Genomic DNA, 26,663 nt, shown 5'->3' with positions numbered 1-26,663 from the left:
CAGATATGGCAACACAAGTTAGTTTTCTAAGGTTGGAACGTGACCATGCTTCAATCCCAGTGCTTTACTCAACTTTATAAAAGCAAGGAAATATGGATGTGAAGAAAATCAAAGTTGCACTGGAGGATACTAAGAGAGTCACATGTGAATTCCTGAAGTTAATGTCCCCCAGAGAAGTACCCTTGAGCAAATGGCAGAGCAGTAAAAGAAATGAAGAGCACTTTCTGTCTTAAAGATCAGCATTGCAAGGAGGGTCAGCAACATGCAGCAATGCAGCTGCCATTCACCGCCAGAGATGCCCAGATAACATAAGTACTCTGTTGGCCTAAAGATTCTTACTCAACTTCTACTAATTGCCAGCCCCAGAAATCAAAGAAAATCTTGCATGGTAGCTTCTCAGTACAAGTCTGTAAGTTGCCATCTACAGGAGAAAGAAAAAAAAAAAAAAGCAAATGTCTAATTTCTATGGAGTATGAAAGGCATCTCTGCATTACAGTTTAAAACATGCCCTAACTCAATTACTCAAGGAGTATTGGTTGCTTCCCTACATAAAGGTCTTCAAGGAGCAAGATGGTGCTGTACCTACATGAACACTCAGTGTGCAACTCCATGGAGGATGAAGCCTGATAAGACAGTTAACTCAGGTGCTATTTTTCTGATGTGGCTTCAAGTGGTGGCAACCAGACCCCTGGCAATGAAGCATTATGGAAAAATTCACACTGCCCCATTTAATGTCACGGTGCTTTTTGTTCAGATTTCTTCTTTCCTAGTGCTTTTTTCCCCTCCACCCTTACTAGCAATGCTAATCACATCACAGCAGCGTTGTCTTTGTTATTAATAAGCTGTTTTACTTTTGTGTGAAGAACAAACAGCAACGACAAAGAGCACTGAAATTCCCATTCACTATAGTTAGAGCATTCCCAGTACATTTGAAATGAGAAAGTCTGCAGCAACATGGGAGAAAAAAAAAACAAAAAACAAAAAACTATCTTAAGAGTTTCTATTCACTGTTTTACAGCAAGAAAACTTTTGTCAGGGTTTATTATAAAGGAATGGCACAAGGAAACCAAATAAATAGTTGAATAGTTAACAGTGTGCAATATAATAGTACTAAATTTCAAATACATAAAAATTAAACTTTGGAACAGCATCAATATGAAAGATTTCTTAGAAAACTAGAACTCAGTCCAATATCTTCAGATATCCATACATTGCAAAAACCAGTCAGTTCTGATGCCTGGTTAGTCCTGGTTTTATTCTGTGAGGGACTGTGTCCATTGAGAACTATGACCCATCCATACTGCTCCCTAACCCAACTCTACCCTATCATACACATATGTTTTTTCCAAGTGTCTAAGGGGGAGTGATTGGGAAGCACGAGGTATGAGTTGTGCTTCACTGTTTCAGAGGATATAGCATCTTCTTCCTCATCTGATAGCTATATTGAAAAAGGTTATGCAATTTAGCTTCTTTCTTTCTAAAGCAGCAGTTAGAACAGAACAAAAAGAAGGCAGCGATGACCTCATGCTCCCAGTAAAACCTCAGTTGGGTTTGGGGTGGGGAAGAGGGAGCAGAAATCAAGGGCTGATTTATCATTAGATGGACAAACTGAACTAAAATGTTGAAGCAAGAGAACTTCAATAATTGCTGCACATGACTGTCATTTTCTTTGCTGGCCACTCATCAGCAACGTGCAGACACACTGAGCTGGGTTCTGCTAGTGTACCTGGCCCAGCATAGGAGACAGAGGGAGCAGCAGTCTGTGGGTTCTCAAGAGGCTGCCTTTGGGAGATTTACCATTCTCCAGAGCAGAATTTTACCACGCTCCCAAATAAAGAAATGTCATTACTGTTTCTGGAATTGTTTACTGATAAGATGTCTCTACCTGTGGGACATATGCACTGTTTGCTAGAGAAATCCAGCTCACTATACACTAAATGCAAGTCTTTGGATGTGATGAAAATGTAAAGAAATATATACATAGTGTAGTTTTGAAATCTGTCAAACCAGTCAAATTATTTCATACGTATTTTTTAGATCAGTAGACATGTCCACTGAAGTCAGGAATGCTAAAAAATATTTGAGGAAAATCCAGCATTATATATTTGTACTGCATGACAAAGCGTATCCTAAAACATACTTCTCTTGACATCTGTCACCGAAACTTTTCTTATAATATCAATGCCTCCAGAACATCAGAGCAATTAACAGAATTTGTCTGCTATCCAGAGACAAAAAATAAACAAAAATAAGCTTTCATCTTTGCTGAATTCCTGCCAGCCTCTTGAAATCTTGTTTATTTCTTCCATGAAATTAAAAACGTGGCACATTCTCCTTAGATGCCATCTATCAACATTTTCTTTTGTCTAGAACATTTATTGCATATCAGAGATTCCCTTGACTAGGATATTTTTGTTTAGCAGAAAACACTGCTATGAAGTAACACATAGTTCAATAAATGAATTCTCCTGGTATTTCTTGCAGTAATGGTTCCTCAAACTTGAATCGTTTGGAAATGGCTTTCTGCTCAGTTGTTTTTTCTTTTTCTGACTGCCTACATTGTCCCAGAGTATACGAAGCCACTACAATTAGTTCTTCTGTCACCATTGATTCTTCCTCTTCAGTCTTCTCAACATGTACAGATTTTTCAGAGGCAGAATCTGCATTTTTCTGGCTGGCATCACCGCTCTCCCCTACTGTACTGTTACTCCAGGCCCTGCAAGAAGGTTCATCACTTTGTTCTAACCAGGGGTGCTGGAGACATTCTTCAGCAGTTGCCCGTTCCCTGCAAAGGAACAAAGTGTTCAAAGAAATGTCCAAGTGAATGTAAAATCTTAAGATATTCGTATAGTTTTCTTCCAAGGATATGAATGTACTAGACTGATAGAACTACCAAAAATGTGCTGATAGCTACATTTTACCCCCAAATACCAACAGTCCAAGAAGATGAACTGTTAATATTTGAAATAAAGGAGTTCATAGAATCTTAAATACCACAGTTTACCATATTTCTGAGCAACTGTCAAAGACTTTTTCCTTAAAAATATGAAAATTATGCCATGTTTACATTCAAGTATTTCTACAGAAAAAAAAAACCAACACCAAAAACCTGACCATTTGAACCACCAAGATACAGTAGACAATTTCAGTGGTTGACATACCACATGAAAAAATGTGGAACTTGCACAGAAAGCACTTCTGTTTTGACAGCTGGAATTTCCAATTTGCTTCCCCTAATACTAATTTGCTTCCCTTAGCATACTAATGAACTATGGAAGAATAAGGTACTCTCTACTAATACATCAGGAACAGAAGGCTCAAAGCACAACTCATTTAAGAGACACCAGTAGAGTACACATATTGAAAGCCAGAATACTGTACCATACCACACTATATTTACAATTTTCTGAAATTCTGAATTTTAGTTACCATAGTTGGATACATTCAGAACATGCAAGTCAGGAGGGAAATGGAGAACTCTTTCAATGTGTATGAAAAGTAATACCACACAAAGTTGCCTTATACTTGAAAAACAAAAATTCAAGTATTCATTTTAAAATGTATATGCTAATATGTAGGACTGGATTCAGTTGTATATTTTACTTACTCAGGTTTCTTCACCAGCAAAGTTTTGATGAAATCCACAGCAGATTCTGATACGAGGTCAAAGTCTTCTCCTGAGTAACTTACATTCATTTGAGAAATATTTAAGAATGTTTGTTGTTTATCATCCCCTAAGAAGGGTGATATCCCTGTTAGCATAATATATGCCAGAACTCCAATGCTCCTAAATTGAAAGCAAAACACAAAAATAGGTGTTTTTTTTTTTTTTTTTTTTTGTCTTGGTTTTCCTCTTAAGCTTTCCAACAGAGTTATGATGATCATTAATTTGTTCAACTTACCACATATCGGTTGCTGTGCTGATTGGATCATAACTTAGAATTTCAGGGGCTATTCAGGGGAAAAAAAAGTTATTTTTTTTCTCATACACAGACATGATACTGTAGCTACAAAGTGCAAAAGCAGGCATATGGAAAAATTTAATAAAAGATTTAAGTGGCTTATAAATAAATATTTACATTGAAGTTATTTAAATGATTACTACAATTGGTTAGTTTCAGGTAAAAGGGAAACTGTTTGCTTTTTATTGTCATCTTCAGAAGCAAGGATCATCTCTTTACCAATTAAGAAAGCTCTATACAAATTGATATTGAAAAATTTCAATACCCAGTGTTCCATATTGCAGCATGAAAACCCATACCCATGAAGAATATGCTATATAACTTAAGGTTATTTTCAAGCACATTTTCAAAGCCTGGAACGATTTTACTTTTTAATGACATGGACACAAAACCCACCAGGCTAGAATACCATATTCAGTAAGAGTATGTCTTTTTCAGCGTCTAATCCAAGTAATACTTTTCATCACTGCTCAGATTCATCTAAAGTGTGTAGTCATCTTCAACACAAGCACAAAATTGCCAGTCACCAGACTGGCGATTCCAACTTTTACAGCAGTATCACATCTAAGTATATTAATTTGATCTTCCGACACAGTAAGTACACAGCCAGTCTGGCATTCATTAAATTTTGAGACAATTCTGCATTGTTGGTAGTACCCTCCTCCTCAAGGCCACACCAATGTTGTAGTAACAACTTACCTACATACTCTGGAGTTCCCATGATTTCTCTTAGTTCCTCACTGCTCTTCATTATCCTGGAAAGGCCAAAATCCACTATCTTTATGTCTCCCAGAGGAGACTTACTGGTTAGTAGAATGTTTTGTGGCTGAAAAACAAAGCAAGTAGATGTTCAAGATCACCAAAATCTTGTCTATGACAACATAAAATTGCATAATTATTTTAGAGTAACAATGATACGTTCCGTAACATGTACAGTACCTACAATTTTTTTGTATTTTTTATTTTTAAACCAAAGGCGAACTTGAAGAGACAAATTGGCTCAAAGCAGTGGCAGGATTTTCAGTTGAGAACTGAAAATTAAGCATCTACCTTTCTTAGCTTAGAACTCATACAAAAGACATACCAGTAGCTACCATTTAGCAATAGGATATGAAGATCTCCACATTTGTACCTTTAGTCCTTCATACCACCTTTCTTCCTTCCTTGTTCCTTCCTGGTGTAAGATATCTCTCATTTAAGGGTGTCCTAAAACACTCAACCATTTAGAAAACAAGAACACATGAAACTATTTTGACTATACCTGTTTAAAGAAACTCTGTTGCAACTGACCTCAATCTTATTTGAAGTACAAACAATTGCATTACAGAATACTAACTGAAAAACAGTAAAAAAAAAAATACAGCAGCCTGAAAAACAGGTTTTTAAGAGCATCATCTTTGGATAAGCTTGTTTGCTCTGACGTCACTAGATCTTGGCTGTCATTCCTCAACACAAACTCTGTTGTCATTCAGAAGTCCCTTACCTTCTATTTTGAATGGCAGCTGAGTTAAAAAAAATTTAGATCTTAAAACTAGTTTTAGACAGTGGGTCTTAGTTTTTTGCAACTGGAGCATATCATTGCCAGACCAAGTCCCTGTCTCCCCACCCTGGACCAATGATTACACTGTGTTCTGTCATTAACTCTTGCAAGCAGTAACACTGACAGTTCACACTATGTTCATGCTTCTGGTAAGCCCGACTTCCATGAAAACCATGAAGGCTTTATTTACTGAAGAACTTGGATTGTCACATACTAGTGGTGGTTTAAAAGGGAGGAGGACAAATGAGTATGAACACAGGAGCAACCACTAAGGGATACAGTCCAATTGGATTAACACCAACATCTATAGTTTTCTCCTATTCACGCAGCTGTTTTTTTCACTCCCACATTGATTGTGACAGTGTGATTTCACATTAACATCCTTCCTCTTCCTCTTGATCAGAGAAATAAAACTGTACAAGAACATTTTAAAACTTTGGCCCACTTCTTCTTGCTGCAAGACCAGAATAAATTGAAGTTCTCTCATTCCTGTAAAGTTAAGCCACAGTATTTAAAAGGAACTCCAAGATGTTATCTATCTATTTTCTGTTTGCAAATGTATGTATTAAGAACAGGTTATTTTTTGCTAATAAACTGGGATCTGGTGGCCATACAAAGGCTTTTGGAGCTGTATATTACCACATGCTTTATAGTTCACATTTTCTATTTATATTTGTATTAGAAAAACAAACATCTGACAAAAAAAAGAAAAAGGTGACCATGCCTCCCTAATTAGCCTCTCAGATGTTCTTCCCAGTGGGAAATTTAGTTATGTTCTGAAGAGACAAAGAGAAAGCATGAGAAAAGCACTTGCTCTCTATATTTAAATGAGGAAAAGTTTTTAATGGCAAGAAAATTGTCTGTAGTACAAACCGACTCATAACCCTAAATCTATTTGTACTGAAATAACACCAGTTTTCTTCTTTTAAGGAACTACTGTGAGGTTCAAATGAAGTGACAGTCCAAACTCAGCTTGAAACCCTGAAGATGCTGTAGCTTTATTTTCAGCTCAACCCAATTGCTCTATAACTTTAAGAAAAGGAAGACCATTTTCTTACACCTATGAAGTGATTTTTTTTTTAAACACTGTGGTAATATATCTAGGCTTACAGGATGCTGATTTCCTGCAAAGAGCAGAGATACCCAGGCTAGAGTCTCTCCTGCTAGCCATTTTGCAAAGGGCCTTGCACTCTTGTAATTAAGCAACAATTACATGGCTAACATAAAGTGGGAGATGGTGACATTTATAAGCCTTCCTCCCTACTGCAGAGAAGCTTAAAGGTTCCAATTGAGATCCTTGCATGATGTATACCGAACAAAAAGACTAAATGGACCACTTTACAAGACTGGTATGTAGACAGAGTAAACTCTGTATATTGCAAATTTCCCATTATTCTAGAAGTCTCTATTAGAGTTTGGCCATAATATTTCTTGTAAATTTAGTTGGCTTTCAAACAAGTATGACTAAGGATGCATAATTAAGATCATCTTTTTAAACTAAACAATGTCTCACTGTAACCTGTAAAATTAATGAATTTAAAATTAATGAAGTAATGAAGCATCTAATTTTACATAGAACAAATGATTAGATTTTTTTTTTCAGTATATTTTTAAATGAGTAAATTTTTTAATGAAACCCTTGAGTCCTGTACTATATTTTAGTAGATAACAGTTGTCAGAAGTTTTATTGTCTGTTTTTACACATCTATGCAGAGAAAACTGTACCCAAGCTACCTGGAGTGAGGAAGTATCCACGGATTTATGGGAACAAACAGGAAAAGTAGACTGGTTGGAATATCCTGACCATGCGATGTGTGAAAAATAGTAAAGCAGGCTGATCAGTCTGCCCTAAGAAAAAGTTAAAGGTCTCAAATCTTCAAGGAAAGTAGAATTTGCTTGGGGGTTTAGTTTTCTTGGTGAATGTATTCAAGTATAAAATAAATAAATGCAACATTCACTAAAGAATAGATATAATAGAGTGGCAGTGCACTTTATTCTGCAAGATAATCAATGCAAGTCACATAAATTGAGCAGCAAGGCTATAATCAAGATAGGTTCTGTAGAACCTAGATGCTCTACCTGCCTAAAAATAAATAGCTGTGCCCTGACTGTTAGAGAAATTTGAATTCCAAATTAACTTTTTAAAGGCAATAGAACTGTTTATCTTAATTTTTAACTCTTTTTATTTACCTAGGTGTTCCTTTAGACAAGAAATACCACACTTCTATTAATACTATACTCCCGTATAATGAACATTCAGTCTTAAACCGCTTCAAATACTGATTAAAAAAAACACGCTACAAAAGAAATTTCTCTACAGGACACTACCTCCATAATTCAATTAGTTTACTTTCTGAATGTTGGTGTAAAGTGACACCCAAAGCAATTTCAAATGACAGCTGTGCTAATTCCTCACAGTACACAACATCTTGGGAACCATAAAGAAGGAAAAAGGCAGATAAGTCGGATAAGCAGAGTAACATATACTATAGGAGAGCACTGCTTGAAGCAGTTAATTGGCAATGCACAACTTTATCTATCTCAGACAAGCAGCAGCTAGCCCTCCCTCAACTTCCCTACCTTGCTTTTTTTAAATTATATTTTAAATTCTTTTCCATACCTAACTAATTAAGCTTTACTAAACAGCCAGTGAAAAAAGAAGCTTCCCTTGCTCTGCAGCTTTTACGTGCCAGTAAGAGGAGATGAAAGGCTCCCAACTACACTCTATGCACACCCTGCAAATTAAATAGAATCAACACAATGCTACTGAATGATATTTAATTCACACTCAGTAGCATTATATTTGCTCTTCTGAGTCAAAACTGGATTACATTGTGTTTTGCTATTAAAAACACACAAAGTTTCAACCATGTTTCACAAGAAACACACTTTTGGAAAGAAATAATTGGGCATCAACCCTGCTAAGCCACATCAAAATACTCCATTTTTCTCATATGAAACTTCTGCAGCTAGTAAAGAAGCAGACAGAAGCAACAGCAAGCTGTCAGCCTCTCAGATCCAGTTAATCAGATTTGTTATATGAGACTAAGACAACAAGCTTACAGTCGCATCCTAACAACCATTTTAACAAATTCTTCTAGGGGTAGAGCCAATGGGTTAATAAGCATGGCACAGAAAGCAGCATTCAACTAATTATGTTTAATAAAAGCTAGCAAAGCAATGCTGGGTCTTTTAACCTCTGAGAACTGGAGATGTTCAATTTTACAGCATCAGTTTTTTGATCAGTTGGGAGTTTTTTAAGCAAGCTTTTTTCTAAGCTTTGAGAAAGCTACTTGTTTGCAAGCTGGAATCAGCTCTCCAGCGTACTTTCACAATTAAGTACCGTAATAACATAAAAACACAACACATTTCTTATTAGATAACCAGATGCTAAGGCTAAGGAACATCACAGCTTTAACTTCGAAAATGTACAAATATATACTGTCCACAAAAGACATATTTTAATTCCACATAAGTTGCTTTGAGGAAATTCAATGGAAATACTTTTGGCCAGCACAGTATATGTACAGACGAAGCAGAAAACCTGAGTATCTTCTATAAACATACCAGAACTTTAGTCCTATTGAATATTTACCATTTGCTAAGAAATTTTCATTAAATATTAGTACAATTATTTGATATGCATGACTAAATCAATGGGTAACAGTTTTAAAGGATTCTAGGGCAATTAATTAAATGGTAACACAGACAGATGAGATATTTGTGTGCAAATATTACTCATTTTCTGCTTTAGCTGATGAATGGCTCATGATTTTCTGTTAAATGTAAGTATGTAGAGCTTGATACAGGAATCTACTGGTAGCTTTGTACTACTGCCAAAATGCAACGAAGTATAAATAAGGATCCTGGCAACAGAAGACATATAGTGCCTTGCTACTTGCTTAGTAAATAACAGAGGAATTAGAGAGATAGAGAATTAGAACATTTTAATACAAGATGCTTTTAATACTGGTTTGCTTGGAAAAGTAGTTCAACCTCAGAATAAAATTGCATGATTTCATAAGAACATATAGACAAAAGCTATATAAAATTAATTTTAGCTTACTAAAAACAGAAAATAATTTTCTAGATCCCTGTGTTACAACTCACATCTTAACTAAAGACAATACTCTGGATTTCTTATGACAAAGAAACCCATTTCTTATGATAAAATTATGTTCTTAGTATGATGCGACCAGTGAGGAATACAGCAGTAAAGAAGAAAGAAAAGTACTGCAACAATCTTACCTTTAAGTCAAGATGAACCACATTGTTTCTGTGCAAGAATGAAACTCCTTCTAAGATCTGCTTCATAAGTCGTTTCACATCTTTCTCTTTGAAGGCTTCCTCTCTTTCAGCAACACACTGGTCAAAGATTTCACCTCCAGCAGCGCTACAGAATAGTATGAATGTTATTATTTCTAAAACTAAGCTATAGCACCCATTTTACTATACTAGCATAGTAAAGATCAGCAGCGATATCATCCACTGGTGATATTTTCAGTTATTAAACATTTTGCAAGCTCTAATGGCCTAGGAAGACTTCCATTCAGTATGTCAGCTTTCAAAAGAAGCAAAAATTAATATTCCCTCACTTAAGTGAAATAGACTATTTTGGAAATATTAGTGACTATGCTCAAGAGATGAACGCCACATTTGTTTAAGGGCAGTGCTTAACATAAAGACGTGTCTTTTGCTATTTCTATTAAATACATGGAAATTTGGCCTAAGTAAAATTTTGTAAACACAATGCAAAATAGTTCCACCCCTAACTCTCCTCAAAACACTTTGCACAGACTAAGAAAGGCCTAAATATGAAGTTTATAATAAGGTTGTTTGTGAGAACTCTGGTGTACAGTGATGCATTAAGTTTCTACATAGCTTTCATCTCAAAATATTTTTGAAAATTTTAGCTCTCAGAGCTTGATTTCTTATATTTTGCTTATATATGCTTAAATAAATAACAGGAAAAATAAGGAAAATAACTACAGATGAATAAATGTTTTTCAAGTACTCTAAAGCAACATACAAGATCATCTCTGTAGCAACAGAAATAAGCATAGCAGAGGCTCCATCTTAGAACAAGAATGGGCAAAACAACACAAGAAAGGAGTGATCTTACATATGGATTACTGAATTACTACTGATCAATGTATAGATGAAATCAGCTTTTCTATTTTGTGTGAAATTCTATAGTCAGTTGAATGAAAGATGGTAAAACCCCTAAGGACAGTTGTCTTCAGTTACCTCACAATGACTTTGCACAAGCATTGTTCTTATGGATCAGTAACGATCTTCTTTTACCTTAGCTTGTTCTTTTTAAAATAAATTACAATACCTAAGCCACCCAGAAGAGAAAGACATTTTCAACAAGGACCTGACAAGCAAACAAGGCAGTTCTACAAAGTGGTGAATCTGGATTATGGAGTCTGAGAATAAAAAAATCACTTAAATATACTCAGTTTTTTTAATTTTATGAATACTAACTTGGTTGATGTGGTCCTTGTGCCTTAAAATGCCTCATGCTTTACATTTTTATTTATCGTTATTTTACCTTCCCAGATAGTCTCATGTTATTTAAAACACTCCCTGGAGATCATCTTGCAAGAAAAAATAAATTTAGAAGATGGTTATGCCTCAACTTTTTACATTGAGCTTTGTATTTCTGTTCATTATGTCGGCTGACACAGCAGTATGATTTGCTTTATTAAACTAAGATTTTTTTTTTCTTAAAAGAAGAAGCCTATTAAACATTTTTCTTAATTCTGTACTGAGGATGATGGAACTAAAGAATGAAATAAGTATTCATGAAGTGAGTGTTAATACTTCAATTCTTCTTGAAAAAAAGCATACATTACATTGCATACATTACATTTCTTCAGCATGTTTTTATTTAATTCAAGGAAAAAGATAGCTATAATCCATCTTTGGATAAGATTCAGGTATTAATTACATTTTTAAAATGGACATGAGATAATTTATTCTAACATTTCAAATCACATTCCTTTTTAAAAAAACATCACTTGGAACTTCAAGATAAATACATAAAAATGTCTTCTGTTATCAATAAATGAAACAAATTCCATTTTAAGAATGTCATAATACATTACTTGGGAGACTGATTTAAATCCTTGTAGCATTAAATTTTAATGTATATATAGTATAAAACCTATTACCAAAATTACTATATATTTTACAGCGACAAGCCTGGGATTTTGCTGGTATCTCTCTGCTGCTCGAAACAAGAAAAACATTAATTCTGCCATTTCCGTCTATGTGAAATAGGATTAATTCCCCCAAACACTTGCCAGACAGGGATCACACTTCTTTTTTCTTTAAAAAGCTTTAATGAACTCAGCTGAGAATCAGCATGAGGTAGGCCTTATAAGCCCTGTTTGCTGTATGCCTACTTAATACACATATGCTACAATTAAGTTATGCTAACAAATTAGAACACTAAAGTAGACACCAAGCTAAACCGCAAGCTACTCAGAATTTTAATATTACACTTAAATAACTTTGAATTAATTTTCTTAGAAGTCAAGGCGAGAAGAAGTTGAAATACAAAATTTTGCATTACTGAAATGAAAAGACAACATAATATGAGAGTAGGGAACCCTAGATAGAAAAAGCTGTTTTAAAATAAAAGTATTCAAGTAATCTGCAGTATTTTTTTTAAAGATGATGAACCTGGGCATCTTCACAAGTGAGCCAAATAAATAAAGCCTTTAGACATACACATCCACTTCACGACTTTTGAAACATAGCTAGCTGTTCCTAGCCACCAGGCAAAAGTACTAAGCTTTACAAAGAAGTTTCACATGGAAAAAAATGTTTTAACATGCAGTGTTCCTTTTTTTTTTTTTTCTTTAAAATCAACTTCTCTATTTAGGATGCAGACAGAAAAACTTCTTCCAGACAATTCACTTTATCTCAGAATTGCCTCATATAATTAGTGACTCTAGAAGAACACAGGCAATTTGCGAACTTCCTTACTGCAAGACTGTTTAGTGTATTGTTGCTGTGAAGTGAGTTTAACTGACTCCTTTAAGCAAAACAGTCAGCTGATTGTGAGCCAACTCAGTCACAAGCAGTGTGAAAGCACAATGTCAAAATGAACTCCAAGAAGATTCTCCTACACATCTGAGCCAAATTTTGCCATGCTGCTTAACAATACTTTCAACTTCGTTATTTTCTAGTCCCTAGCTAGAGGCTGGGGGAAAAAAATTGAAGCACAGAAGAGATGAAAATACCAGTTAAGTATTACAAGCACAACATAGCTATGATTTCAGTATCCATGCAGATCAAGAGTTCTCTGGTGCTTACAGTTCTGCTATCCTGCAGCTTAACATGTACCCATTTTCCCCCCCCAAGAAAATATCTTCCGTTAAGTTTTTGCTTTTAAAATGGTAATTATACAGTAACTGCTTTGCAAGTTACTGGGTACCCTGACCCACCTCCACAGAAAATTTCCATAGGAGATAAAAAGCAAAGAATTGTCTTTAGGACAATAAAATATTTAGGTGAACAAGCCATCTTACTCTGGAAAAGATGGATAAGGAAATATTTAGGGGGACAACTTCCTGAAACTCAAGAATTGTTTAGAATACATTATTTCTCTAGTACACATTCCCTTAGCAAGGTGTAGAAATAAGATATGATTTGTTTCCAAACTTAAAAGCTGCAGTGACCAGAATTCTTTAGAAATTCACGTACTTATGACAGTACTGTTGTACCATTAACTTCTATATAGTCTCAAGCTAAATCCTAGTGCTTTTAATCACTGAAATCATGCTAACATTTTGTTACTCCTTATCAGAATAATTGAAGAGCTAAAAATCAGTTGAAGTCTAGAACATTAATCATGGTTACAACTATGTTGACTTTAAATTCAGTGGAGACTGAGCCTCTTCCTTTGAAGATCTTCCTGCACTGTACAAAATGTGAAATCCTACTTCTTTCAAGTGCATTTACAATACATTAACATTTCCTTGGTGAGGTGTACCATTAGATGGCAAGTATGAGAGCAAATTTACTGAGAATTTCTTAAGTGTAAGGCTACCCTAACTTACCAACGTGCCCAAAGAGAGAGATAACTGAAAATCCATATCTGATGAGGGCATATGAGTAGAAAAGCATTCAAACGCATTAAATTGCATAGACTGTTTCCCTTTTTTTTTTTTTTAAAAAAAAAAGTTCTCAGTTCCCAGACAAATGCATGCTTCTCCTGCCCCTGCAGTGTTTCTGATCAAAAAGCCTAAGAGCTGAATGAAATGCAGAGTGCAAGGTAACCAACACAGTTTGAGAAGTTTCTCTCTAAAACTCCACTGTTGATCTAAGAGAGCCATCTTCAATACCTTTGTTAACTGCTCTAGTAGGTAGACAATGTGCAAACATTGGAACAGCACAGTTATTATCAAGACAATACAGGCAATAACATTACCCGGGTCCAATAGGTGAAAAAAGTACTTAATGCAATTGAGTATCAAATAAACCTTAACGTTCTCCTCAAGATGATGAAGATAATTTTCTTCTTGCTTGAAGCAAGATGGAAGTCTACTATATATACACAAGATTCTGGCAGGTAACAATCCAATTCAGGAGCTCTTTACAACACACAATTTCCTAGATTTTGAAGTTACACATACCAAGTTTGTTTAAAATACAACCCACTAACAAGCTAACATCTATTCCTTCCGTAGACGTATAAGCATATAGTGATTACTATATGCTTACAAAAATGCCTGCTCTGAAGCACCAGATGTACTGTTTCTCTTCCTTTCATATGAAATCAAAAGTCAGTCAGCTGTACACAATCATTCAGCCCAGAAGTTGCAAGGAAAAAAGCCATTTTGAAATCTGAGTGTCTCAAGTTTTCTGGGCTCTTACCTTTCTCACTAAACACCCAGGTTTTTATTAACTCCATTTTCACTGAAATAGAAGAACGTCACTGTTCCATAGGGTAATTCCAGGCTTTACATACTACCCCTTCACACTAGCTCTTCTATTCTCTGCAGTTGGTTGGCACAAAACCTCAAGAAGTCAGTGTTTGTGCGGATACAGATACAGTTCTGCCATCCTGCAGTGAAAACTAATGCTAAAGCCACAGTGCTTTCCATTGCTTGGAACTTACATTAACACTTTGTAGGCAACTTTAAGTATGGTTTCTTTCAAAGCTGATACTATTTTAAAGACAATTCTCCATGTGATTAAGATTCCTCCCCGCAAAGGCAAAACAATAACACACCTCACCCTCTCTCACAACAGATCCAACCTTGAGAGGGTAAACTTCTAAATCTTAGCAGATAAAGTTATTGGGCAACGATTAAGTTTTTTTCTCCTTTCCATGATAAGGATCTGCCGCACAGACCATGAAGCTTAATAGAAACTGAAATGCCCTAGAGAAGCTTACAGACCAGATATGTTCTTTAATCCTTCGCATACAGAATGCGAGAAATCTACTAGTGTTCATACCTGTGTTGTTGCAACACGCCTCTGGAACACGCTGACATTAAAGAAGCATCCAGACTTATTTGCTGAAGTCAGTGAAAGAGTGTTTTTTTAATTTAAAACTCCAACACAGCTATTTATCTGTAACAAGGTATGATTGATGCATATAAAAATAATCGTGATGCTAACTACTCAACAAACTAGTTACTAGTTAATACTTTGTTAAACATTAAACATTAAAAATGTTTTGTAGGAGAACTGAGTTATAAATGAAAACCAGCAATTTTGCGTAACAGCTATCACAAAACCCATCACCCATTTCAAGCTTTGAATACTACTGCTTGTGTTATATCCTCATGAGAATGAGAAATTTAAACTGCATTCTTATTAAATCTGTATTACCAGTGTTTAAAACATATATTTTTTTCATCTCCAGTAACAGCAGTCAGACTCTAGAAGCTCTATTACACTTTTTGTATTATAACAAAACCTGGAACATTCATAAATCACTAAAAGCATAACTGCACAACACACAAAAAATATATTCAAGAAAGAAGCTTGCCTTCATAAGAAAACCAACAACACAGTCTAATTCCATTTCACTGAACTTCAAAGATGCAGTTTCTTTTGACTTCTGAACATCAGATTTGGGCACAAGATTTCTCACCATTCATTTCTGTTATCAGAAAAGAGTTACCAGACTTACTTTAGCAGATAGGTCAAGTCACTTCTCAACTATCATGCCCCACTGTTACTCTCACAGTTATTTTAAATCCATAGAGTCTGAACATGATCTTAACTGAGCTGTTCAACAGCAAAAAGCATTTGTCTACCTCTTAGAATCTATATGAGGAAAAACTAAGCCTCTGGAGTATTAGATGAGCATTCACAGCTGCAGAAACTCCCATATGGACAAACTCAATGCAGGGAAGAAAAAGAGTTAAGCGTAGAGTCACAAGTTAAATGTCACTATTCCAGGTGAATGTGGAATACAAAAGATTCAGACTTAAAATAGTTTCACAAGTCTTATTTTCACCAAAAAGACACCTGAGTGCTACGTTTGGGACACGTCTTGAATGCCTGCCCAAAATGTCTTCAAATAAATACTGATATGGCTCTCTTGCCTTTTTCGATCAAGCTGAAGACAAGTTCTTGTCCGTATCACATTAAGAAAAAAGCTGTTAGCCAGTCTGCAAGCACTGAGTATGGGAATGCTTGCTGTTCTAAGCTTATGTACTTCCTGAAAGATCTTGCAGTTGTAATACTCAATAGTTTAACCAGATAGAGCGGCCAAGAGAAGGAAAGTTTCTACGCTAATTTCCTTAGAAGTATCTTACCCCAATTAACACTAAGTAAACTTCTGCTTACTTAGATGTTTATTTAGAGATGTATTACACTGAGAAAAGTGACAAATTCTGATGCCAGTCATCTTTGTCTACAAATAATTCCAACCCTCCCTTCTCCTCAAAAAACAAATAAACAAAAAAAACCAATAAAACATCTTCAAAGCTAAGCATTGTGTTTAGCTTACTTTTGAAGACATTCACAGTTTTTCATTGAGGATAGAAAACAGATATGATTGTTAACTACTAAGCTCTTTACTCTTGATTGCAGCAGTTTTTATACTTTCATTTAAATATATGATGTTAAGTTTTAATACCTTTTTCAATATAGGTAAAATGATCAGACTTCACTCCATTTTGTCACTAACAGTAACAGAAACTTCAGTGTTTGTACAGGTACTCATTGCTTCTCTTTGCATCTTCTTTTGTAAGTGTGGAGTATACACAGTTCATATTTCACTAAATATTTTTTTGTTAAGCATTTAGTTTATATTTCAGCTTTGAAAGGTACTACATAAGTGGAAAATTTGTTATATTCTGCTATAGTTACAAGACTGCACATAACTTCCTGCAATACTGATTTTCTCGGCAATTTCTTGAGCTCAAGCAGGTGAAGGCAAGCAATAGAATTGTTTTTCACATTATTCATATGGACGCAAAAGATTTTTATACTACAATTTTAAGCAAATACTGCTTATTATTATTCAGAAGTTATTACTAGTACTTACTATTCCAGGACTAAAATAATCTCCGTTGCAGTTTCATAAACTTCATGCAAGTTAATGACCCAAAGGTTGCATTGTGCCAATTCAAGGACTGCAATTTCATGGATTATTTCCATCCGACAGTCTTGGCCCTTTCTTCTTTTTCTCATGAATTTTGCTGCAAACTCTCTTTCAGTGTCTTTTTGGATACATTTCTTCACCACTGCAAATTTTCCTCTGAAATTAAAGAAGAATTTTAAGTTAGAACTAAGTCCCTTATTGACAATTTTAGTATAACTCTTGTAAATTAATATTTCAGAAAACCCGAACTAAATCACTACTAAGGGATACATTTACTATGCGCTCTAAAATTAGAAAGATGCCTTGCTCAGGGATAGTCTCTACTCTAAAGAGTTTAGGTTACATTCTGGATTGTGGTGTTTTTATCTCCATTAAAAGTAAGAATTTTGAAACTGAAAACAATAGCAAACTATCAGTTCAAGTAACCTCAAATCTTCAAACATACAGCAGAAACGAGCTGTGCTAGTTAGGAAGATTAAGATATCCTCGAGCCTTTCATAGAAAGCTAGTAAAAAGGTAAACAAGCAAGCAAATTGTGCTTTCTGTGACTATACTTCAGTAAACTAGTTGCCCAGTTACTGTTTCCACCACTATATTCAAGGCAACAGCACACAGCAGTTTTATTCAATAAGTTCTCAAGATACCACTCTATTCATGCTATGGAATATCCACACTGCTCTATGCATTTTTCAAAAATGGCACCTTGTGCTTTCATCATGATTCATGCAGTGACAACAGCTATAGTTTTGATTGCTTAGCAGTTCTCAAAAATCCCCTTTTGTTTCATGTTCCTTAAACAATGTGACATTTCAAAAAGTAGAGAAGCTTGGCCAACATAAAACATTCTAACGGTTTCCGCAGTAATGACAATGTGAATACAAACATATACTATGCAGAACTGAGCACAGTGCTTAACTCATGTTAATGAGTATCATTTCTGACAAAACACAATGGATGAGTTACACTAAGCTAGCGGTCCAGCAAAAAACACTCTACGGTACTTTCATAAGTCTTCCCCCACAGCATTTTGGGCTGAAGTATCTGCTTTAAACTTCTGAAGCCACCTGCTCCGTTCAATTCCATTCACACAGTACTGATTTTTACAATGAGAAGGCCTATTAATTAGTGTATCATCTAATGTGATGATGAATCCTCATCCCTTTAAGTGTAGAAATCTTTTAAAATTCTTGCTACACAGGTACAGTATTAGACAAAACTATCATTTTTACTTCCATGTCAACATTTTCTTATAAAGCCACAGGAATATCTCAGAGAGCCTTTACTCTGTTTCCTTATTTAACTTATTGTAGGGTAGCTGAAACCAAAATTAGATCCTCATCTGGTTTGGAATACAATTACTTGATTCTTGCCTTTCCTATGTCCAAGCTGAAATGTACAGAATTAACTAAGTCAGCTCATGTCAAACTTTTCACACTCCCAGCTCCTAACCTAGTGACAGACTGCTTTCCATGAAGAGTAATTGCTGAAAGCACTTGTGGTCACCCTGCTTATAATAGAAATTTGTTTCAAAATTGTCCAGCCAGAATTAAGTCCAACAAGCATCCACGAAGTGGATATTTGCTAGTCAAGCTCACAAAAACAATCTTATTTATAACTACTGATACAGCCACAGTTATTCAGGAATGATATTTAGCATAAGCACCCATTATCTGCAGAACAATAGGTATAAAAATAGATCAGAGCACACCCAGATGTGAAGGCTGCCAAACAGTAAGAATATGCTTTAAAAAAGCATTCCAAATGCACGAAAACAGGATGGGATTTTGTATCACTAGGAAGGTGTGGTCAAAAGATCACTATAAAATGGTTTAAAGAATACAGACATTACTGCAGAATGCCATGGGAGGAATAGCCCTTTGTTAGGCTTTGGGTGGCTATGTGCCTGCTATTGATCTATCAAAAAAAAAACAAAAAACCAACAACAAATGTTTGTAGTGTGTACAGTTTATCAAGAACACTGAAACATTCCACAGATTATGCACTCCTAATCCCCGAAATATTGGGAGGATGGTGTTTCTTTTAAGCAGAGTTCTAGGAAGCTTGTGATTAGCATCGTGGCTGTAACAGTAAACATCCCTCCAGTACTGCGATCCTAACCACAATAGAGAGCAACTTTCCTGATGGAGCCAGGGAAAAGGCTTTTAAGTTACTCCAAATGAAGATGTGAGTCTTTATGACTTGTGGACAATGTAAAGTTATGCATTTATCAGAAGTGTTCAAGCTGCTGCTGCTGAAGCTGCGACCAAATCCAAATAGTGCACATGGCGAACAGTAGCAACTATTCCAAAAGAAGAAAGAAAAGTAATTTTAAAAAAGAGAGAGAAATGAACAGAACTTGCCGTTAATGGGTCTTATTTTAATACCTAGTAGATATGCAGACACTGTGCTTTTATACCAAAAATCTAAGCCACTGGGTTCATCCCTACTAATGTTTTTAAGTAGAATCACTCATGCAGAATCACACAGAATGGCTTGAGTTGACAGGGACCTTAAAACCCTTCTAGTTGCAACCCCTTGTTGAGGGCAGGGAAACCTCCCACCAGAACAAGCTGCCCAGAGCCCCATCCAGCCTGGCCTTAAACATCTCTCTACTCACCGCCCTCTGAATAAAGAATTTCCTCCTGGTCTAATCTAAAACTCCCATCTTTTAGTTTAAAACCATTCTGCCTTGTTCTATCACTATCAGACAGAGTAAAAAGTCAGTCCCCCTTCTGATCATAAGCTCCCTTTGAGTATTGGAAGGCTGCAATGAGGTGTCCCTGAAGCCTTATCTTCTCCAAGAGAAACAAGCCCAGCTCCCTCTGTGTTTCTTCATACAAGAGGTGCTCCAGCCCTCTGATCATCTTTGTGGCTCTCCTCTGGATGTGCTCCAACAGCTCCACATCTTTCTCATGCTAGGGTCCCAGACGTGGATGCAATACTCCAGATGGTGCCTCACAAAGGCAGAGCGGAGGGGGACAATCACCTCCCTAGCCCTGCTGGCCACCCTTTTCTCTTTTGATGCAGCCCAGGTTACAGTTGGCCTTCTGCTTTGCAAGAGCACACTGCTGGCTCATGTCAAACTTCTCATTCACCAGAACCCCAAAGTCTTTCTCCATAGGGCTCCTCACAATGAGTTCTTCTCCCAGTCTGTACACATAACTGGGATCGCCCCATCCCAAGTGGGACCAAGTCTTGCACTTGGTCTTGTTGAACCTGATTAGGTTCACATAGGTCCACTTTTAAAGATTGTCTGGACAGTATCCCTTCCTTCTATTGGATCAACTGCATCACTCAGCTTGGTGTCACTGGCAAACTTGCTGAGGGTGCATTAGATAGTACAAGGAGAAATTGTTTCAAACTAAAAGAGTGGAAATTCAGATTGGACATAAGGAAAATCTTTTTTTTACAACAAGGAAGGTGAGGCACTGAAACAGGTTGCCCAGAGCTGTGGTAGATGACTCATCCTTGGAGACGTTCAAAGTCAGGCTGCACTAGGTTCTGAGCAGCTTGATCTAGCTGTAGATGTACCTGTTCATCACAGGAGAGTTGGACTAGATGACCTTTAAGGGTCCCTTCCAACTCAAAGGATTCTTTTATTCCATTACTGATACCACTGTTCAGGTCATTGAAGAACATTGGTCCCAAGACTGACCCCAGGGGACAAAAGTCATTACCAGCTTCTAACTGGACACAGAGCTATTGAACACAACACTCTGGCTGCAACTACCCAACCAATTCCTTATCCACTGAATAGTCCACCTTTCAAATCTGTATCTCGCCAACTCAGAGATAATGATGTAGCATGGGACCATGTCAAAGGCCTCGCAGAAGACCAGGTAGATGACATCAATTACAGTTCCTTTGTCCACTGATACAGTCACACCATTGTAGAAGGCCACCAGATTGGTCAAACATGATCTGCCCCTGGTGAAGCCCTGCTGGCTGTTTCAAATTACCACCTTGTCTTGTATATGCCTTAAAATAGCCTCCAGGACAATCTGTTCTCGGATCTTCCCAGGCACAGAGGTGAGGCTCACCAGCCTGTAGTTCCCTGGGTGCTGCCTTATTAGCCTGCAAACATACAGTTTACTTCTGAAATAATGTCTCTCTAGCACAGAGTCAAAAGCTTTTAATTCTAGCACCACTGAAGTATGCAGAAGGAGTAGTTCAGAAGAGTTTAAAATCTTTCAGTTGGCAGAGTGTTGTTTTGAATTACACACAAAACATATCTGGAAGCAAGTTAATTAGCCTAACAAGCCCAATGTTGTCAATTTACCGCACAGTAGTCCCTATAGAAATAAAAGAGAATTCAGGTAAGAGGAAGAAACAGCGAGAGACCACAGTGCATGGCTACACTCATGCTGTTGACCACACTGGACAGAAGTTGGCTAGGTGATGGAACTGAAAGGACACTGCACAGGAGTTCTGCCTGCTGACAAGTATTTATTACAAGTTGTTCAAGGCTAATAATCAAGAACATCTTGATATTATATCTATAGCTATTATAATACTATAAAGCTATTATAATACTTAACTACAGTCTGTAAAACTCACCTTTTCTTAATACAAGCCCAGAAAACATCTAACTTGACAAACCCGATACTTCTAACTAATAGAACTAATTAATATGCACCTAACTAGATTCACATCTGAGATTATTTCAGAACCAAAGATACTGTCCAATGGGGAAAAAAAAAAAAAAAAGCAAGAGACAAAAATCAAATACAAGAGACAAATTTCTAAGTATTTCATTTTCAACAAATACCATGTAGTAGACAGAAACAAAGACAGATATGAAAAAGCTTTCCCATAAAGTACACCCAGATGGTGCAAATTTGCGTTTCCTGAGATCTTATCAAAATTCCTTTCAAGAAACGAATCTACTATTAAATTGTGAAAACAGTATTAAATGTCAGCATTGCCAGTTTAGATACATTAAGAGGAGCTACCAGGAAGAATGTTACATTGAAGGAAGAACAGTTTTGAGAGGAAAGAATGAAGAAATTCTTGGAACAGGAATTGAGACAGAGTGCCCAGGGAAGTGATGGAGTCCCCAACCCTGGTGGTATTTAAGAGATCACAGAATCATTAAGGTTGGAAAAGACCACTAAGATCATCTAGTCCAACTGTCATCGCATCACCACTATGCCCTGGGAAGCCAATTCCAATGCTTCACCACTCCTTCTAAGAATAATTTTTTCCTAATATCCAACCTGAATGTGTGGACATGGTGCTCAGGGACATGGTTTAATGGTGGAATTGGTAGTGCTGTGTTGATGGTAGGATGTGATGAGCTTAAGGGTCTTCTCCAACCTAAATAATTCTATGAAATTAAGAAAAAGCGAGTCATACCCCAAATTCTGTTCAACTGACTCTGAATTAATGTTCCTCTCCAAAATTAAGAAGTGACTATCAGACAACCAACCAAACAAAAATGCTTTTAAGGGTGACCTGAATAGAAAATGAGTTGTTCTCAGTCTTCACAAGAGCCTCAGTCAAGAATTATGATTTAAGATACCATATTTGACCATAAAGAAGCTCAGTGTCATCTTTCAAGACTGCCAACAGAATTAGCATTATTTTATCTGGCAAACATTATGGCTTAAAAGAAAAGCCTTGCAACACAAATCAAATGTCAAATCAGATAAACGAGCATTTATGTCATACCAATTAATTCTGGTTGTCACAGGCTCAGGGAAACAGAGAACTAACCTTACTGTAACATTCTTAATGATGAGCTAAACAAACACTGTCACTACTACAAATATCAGCAATTATTTTTAATATGTTTATTTCAGAGAAAGCTTAGAAAAATTTTCTGGGATCCATAACACAATATGCAATTTATTACATAATTGATGTCAAACATTTTTTCCAAAGGGTGATTTTCTCTCTACAATTTTTGATTTCCAAAGAGCCAGGTGCAGGGAGGTTCCATTTCTGATGTTCATGAATATTTTCTCACATAAGTTTGTCCTCAAATGGTGGAATCAGCTACTTGCAAGTCTTGTCTTCACCTTCTTCTCATTTCCTCAACTGTTTCACCTGAGCCAACAGGTGCTTAGAAGCATGACAAGGTATCTACACATTCTTACTGATGCACCCAACTGTACAAGAATCACATACAACTAAGATGTGAGCTCCTGAAAGCTACCTGAGAAGCAATCAAGTTTAAGCCAGAAATTTTGGAAAACAAATTCAAGAGCTAGGTTATCTTTCCATGAAACTGTAGTAAAAAATGAAGAATATATGATTATTCTGTTCAGTTTCCTCAGATGATTAAAATAGTTATTCTTAGGTCTGTGTGGAAAACACGCTTGTCTATTTAAAAAAAATGGGAATGAGGAGAATCAACTGAATTGAACATGATGTACCTTTACACGTATGCACTGCACATATTTCACTGGCAGAAGATTGCTTGGTTTAGAGCAGTCACTTAAGAATACTCTTATGTTCCAGAGAAAGAGTAGTGCCAACTGTTCAGGCCTTTTTCCAACTCACCTCTAGAACCAGGAGTGTTATTTTTAGTACAGAAATTATAGTTACCAACACGTGCAAAACTTGTTTTACATTAAAAGAGTGCAATGCTACATCAACAAGCTGAAGAATTGATAGCCTAATGGTATTTTGTGTGCAGTTAGCTTGAGGGTATTTTGTTGAGGAAAAGGAGCAAAGCATCTGAATACAATTCCACTGGACACTTCAAAGAAGCTTTAGGTAATGTGAATCAGTGACGAGAAATTATGATTGAAGCTGTATTTCTGGAATATGGAGCTCAGACATCCAGAGGGTGTGTTGTGTGCATACTCAGAAATATGCGTCAAGTCTGTCACCACAAAATAATTAAAATATTGTGCCCAATTATACAGTGTACAGATGATAAGGGGAAAGGTCAAGCAACTGTTGCCTTGTCCTGCACAAAGAATGCAATACTTTGGATTAGCTAATCTCAAATGAGTACTGCTGAAATCATTTAAGAGTGTGCTGACCAGAAGTGGCACCCTTACAACATTCAGCAAAGAAAGTTTGACATTAAATACCAGGCAATGTCAAATGAAGACGTATCTGTGAACATTCTGATTTGGGGACAATAAAATCAATATGGCTGAAGACTAGGCCAAACATCAGCTTAAGCAACTTAAGTTTCCCATCCAGAGTAGCCATGCTTTCGGTATTTTCCCTGAACTAACTGCTAAAAAAAGCAGGTTCTATTTGGATATACTTGCAAAGGCCTGTTCAGCATCCAAGCCAGGCCTATTTGAGTGCATAAGCTTTACATCCTCAAAGCCATTTTTTTCCTGCATGCAGAAATAACAAAGCCTGATTTCCTGTGGTCTTGTACAAAAGTTGCTCCAGTGACATCACAACCAGGTTCCTCCTCTGCTAGCCCGTGGTTCTTCCAGCAGTGCTCGTCCAGGACTGCCTCCCCTGCCAGCCACCAGGCCCTGCATCTCTCCTCCCTGCTTTCTGATCACTGCACAGCCCTAGCTGCACTCCCGGTCCCTGCCCACCTCCTGCACACGCAGGAATGGGAAGCAGAGCACGAGGCTTTTCCAGCAAACCCACACTGACAGCTGGGCCGGAGGTCAGCGAGCAAAGCGTCTCGACAAGCTCCTACGCTCAGTGCTGGGGCCGCATCTGCTGCCTGCTCTCTCCTTCAAACCCAGCATACACAATTCACATTCTTCTCAGAATTCCCATCTCATGTTCAGCTTTTAAGCGCTTCCCTATTTCTGGGAAAAGAGATGGGGACAGAGTGTATGAACTTTCTTTCCTGAGCAAATTCAAATTGGAAATAAAATGAGCTCTGTGAGCAAGGACTGCCTTTTGTCTTAGGAAAAACCTTGTCCTATTTGGTTGCTAATTTGCCCAAGCCCTTTGCAAAGACAGACCTACTCAAAAGTAAATGTTTGCACACCCTGCAAACAGATAAAAGCAAAACAATTTCTGCTAAGTGTACATTATCAACAAAATGCCATACAAACAGACAGCTACAAGTGTCAGAGTGACTTTCTATGTGCCTTTTTAGTTTGCCACAATGAATTAGCAAAAGTTTCTCTTTAACAGAAGTATTCTTCTCATGTGGGAAGTACTCACTTGTTTTTATACAAACGTAGTGAAAAAAAGTATTTGAAACTAAAGGAGAAGCAAGCATATACACTAAGAAGTATGGACTTCTGTACTGGAAGGAAAGATGAAAACCTTTGTGGAAGTGAGGAGAGGAAAGGCAGTTGTAATTGAAAGACGTTCTGCTACTGCACAAAGGCAATGCCACCCTTAGAACAGACATGTAACTCATGACACTGCTACAGGTGCAGAATCACAGCCTTTACACGAGGATCACCTTTAAGCATGGCTCCAGCCACTGCTGACCCCACACAAACAGCCATCCTGTGAACTCTTCACTCAGGGTTTGCTGTTTGCATCCTTCTACGCAGTGCAGAAGCGATCGTTCCAGTAGTGGCTGCGTGTGCCAGAAGGAACCCTCACCGATTTTCCAATAAGGCCAACAACTGCTGCCCAGCTCCTAACACAAGCTCTCACTTCAGGGCACAGCACCACAGCTTCTGAAAGCCATTGAGCTTTGAATTCAAGCCACCGAACCTCCTCCTCTGCTACTTGCCTGCCGTGCCTCCATTAAGCTGCGGAGCTGAAGGCAGTAGCAGCTGCTCGGCTGAGCGCTAAGCCAGCAGGGCAGTGCGCCACTGACAGCCCCGCTGCACAGCTGGGAGCCTCGCAAAGAACGCAGAAAGAGAGCTCATCCTGCAGCACATCCTGCGGTACTTCATCTTATCTTCGTGATTAGAAAACTCGCTAGATAAAGCACGTCTAACCCTGAGCAAGAGTGCTGTCATTTTTACCGGCAGTGACACAATTTCAGATAGAACTACCGGTCTGACGGTGCTGACGCCCGGCGTGTGCCAATCCCCGGGTGCAGACTTCGAGCCCACCCGCCTCGAGCCCGCGTGCTACCGCTGTTCTACCCACCAACCCGCCCACGGGCGTGGGGCTGCTCTCACACCGCGATGTTTAATGAACCATTTCGTTCCCTGAGAGGCTCTCCCGCCAAGTTACCCTTAGGCACACCCCGGCGGCCAAGCCTGTCCCGGACCGCTTCTTCTCCGGACCGCTTCTTCGCCATACCGCTGCCAGAGACGGCCATGGTGCCTGACCCGGCGGCGGCTCCTGGCGGAGCTCTGAGCGCTTCGGCTGCCCTCACAGCGCCGTGGGGCTCTCGGGGGCCGCCCCGCACTAGGGCGCAGCCGCACACCTACCTGCCGAGCTCCCTGCCGGGGCTGAGGCTGTAGCGCTGCTGGAAGGGCTCGGTGCGGATGGGCGTGCGGATCTCCGTCAGCAAGCCACCTCGCCTTCGGCCCCTGCCGGCAGCAGGCTGAGACGGGCGCTCATCGCGAGAGTGGCCGGGCGGCGGCTTCTCCTCGGGGCTCATAGCTTCTCCTGTGACAGCAGAACGCTCCTTCCCGCCGCACCACAGCTCCCACCCGCCCAACGCCGCTCAGGGGAAGGAGGAGTGCAGCACGCGCAGCGCCGAACAGCCGGCAGAGGGGCGGGACGAAGTCGC

At 37.9% G+C, this 26,663-nt stretch overlaps 1 protein-coding gene across 2 annotated transcripts; it reads right to left on the bottom strand.

The window, feature by feature from the left end:
- On the bottom strand, window positions 987–26,663 carry STK17A (serine/threonine kinase 17a). Of its 2 annotated transcripts, none has more exons than XM_021385773.1 (7): window positions 26,359–26,663; window positions 17,024–17,236; window positions 9,751–9,895; window positions 4,662–4,788; window positions 3,903–3,951; window positions 3,608–3,787; window positions 987–2,785 (listed from the first exon to the last, which is right to left on the bottom strand). In XM_021385773.1, the coding sequence occupies exons 1-7, from the start codon at window positions 26,529–26,531 to the stop codon at window positions 2,452–2,454; spliced, it is 1,221 nt and encodes a 406-aa protein (XP_021241448.1). In that variant the 5' UTR covers window positions 26,532–26,663; the 3' UTR covers window positions 987–2,451. The 2 variants fall into 2 exon arrangements, with proteins under 2 accessions (XP_021241448.1, XP_021241450.1); XM_021385775.1 differs by lacking the exon at window positions 26,359–26,663 and adding an exon at window positions 26,159–26,278.

This window comes from Numida meleagris, chromosome 2 (genome assembly GCF_002078875.1).
Source record: "Numida meleagris isolate 19003 breed g44 Domestic line chromosome 2, NumMel1.0, whole genome shotgun sequence".
NCBI classification, from domain to species: domain Eukaryota; kingdom Metazoa; phylum Chordata; class Aves; order Galliformes; family Numididae; genus Numida; species Numida meleagris.
Note: the sequence above shows the minus strand (reverse complement) of the source record. Positions and strands in the feature narration are given on the sequence as shown.

Bases quoted from the DNA above. Each gene is read 5' to 3' on its own strand.
- STK17A (XM_021385773.1), bottom strand. From the start codon at position 26,531: ATGAGCCCCGAGGAGAAGCCGCCGCCCGGCCACTCTCGCGATGAGCGC. The intron at 17,237-26,358 runs GTAGGTGTGCGG...CTTTAATTTCAG, and splicing joins CCCGGCAGGGAGCTCGGCAG to AGGAAAATTTGCAGTGGTGA. The intron at 2,786-3,607 runs GTAAGTAAAATA...GTTCCTTTGCAG, and splicing joins TTGCTGGTGAAGAAACCTGA to GGAACGGGCAACTGCTGAAG.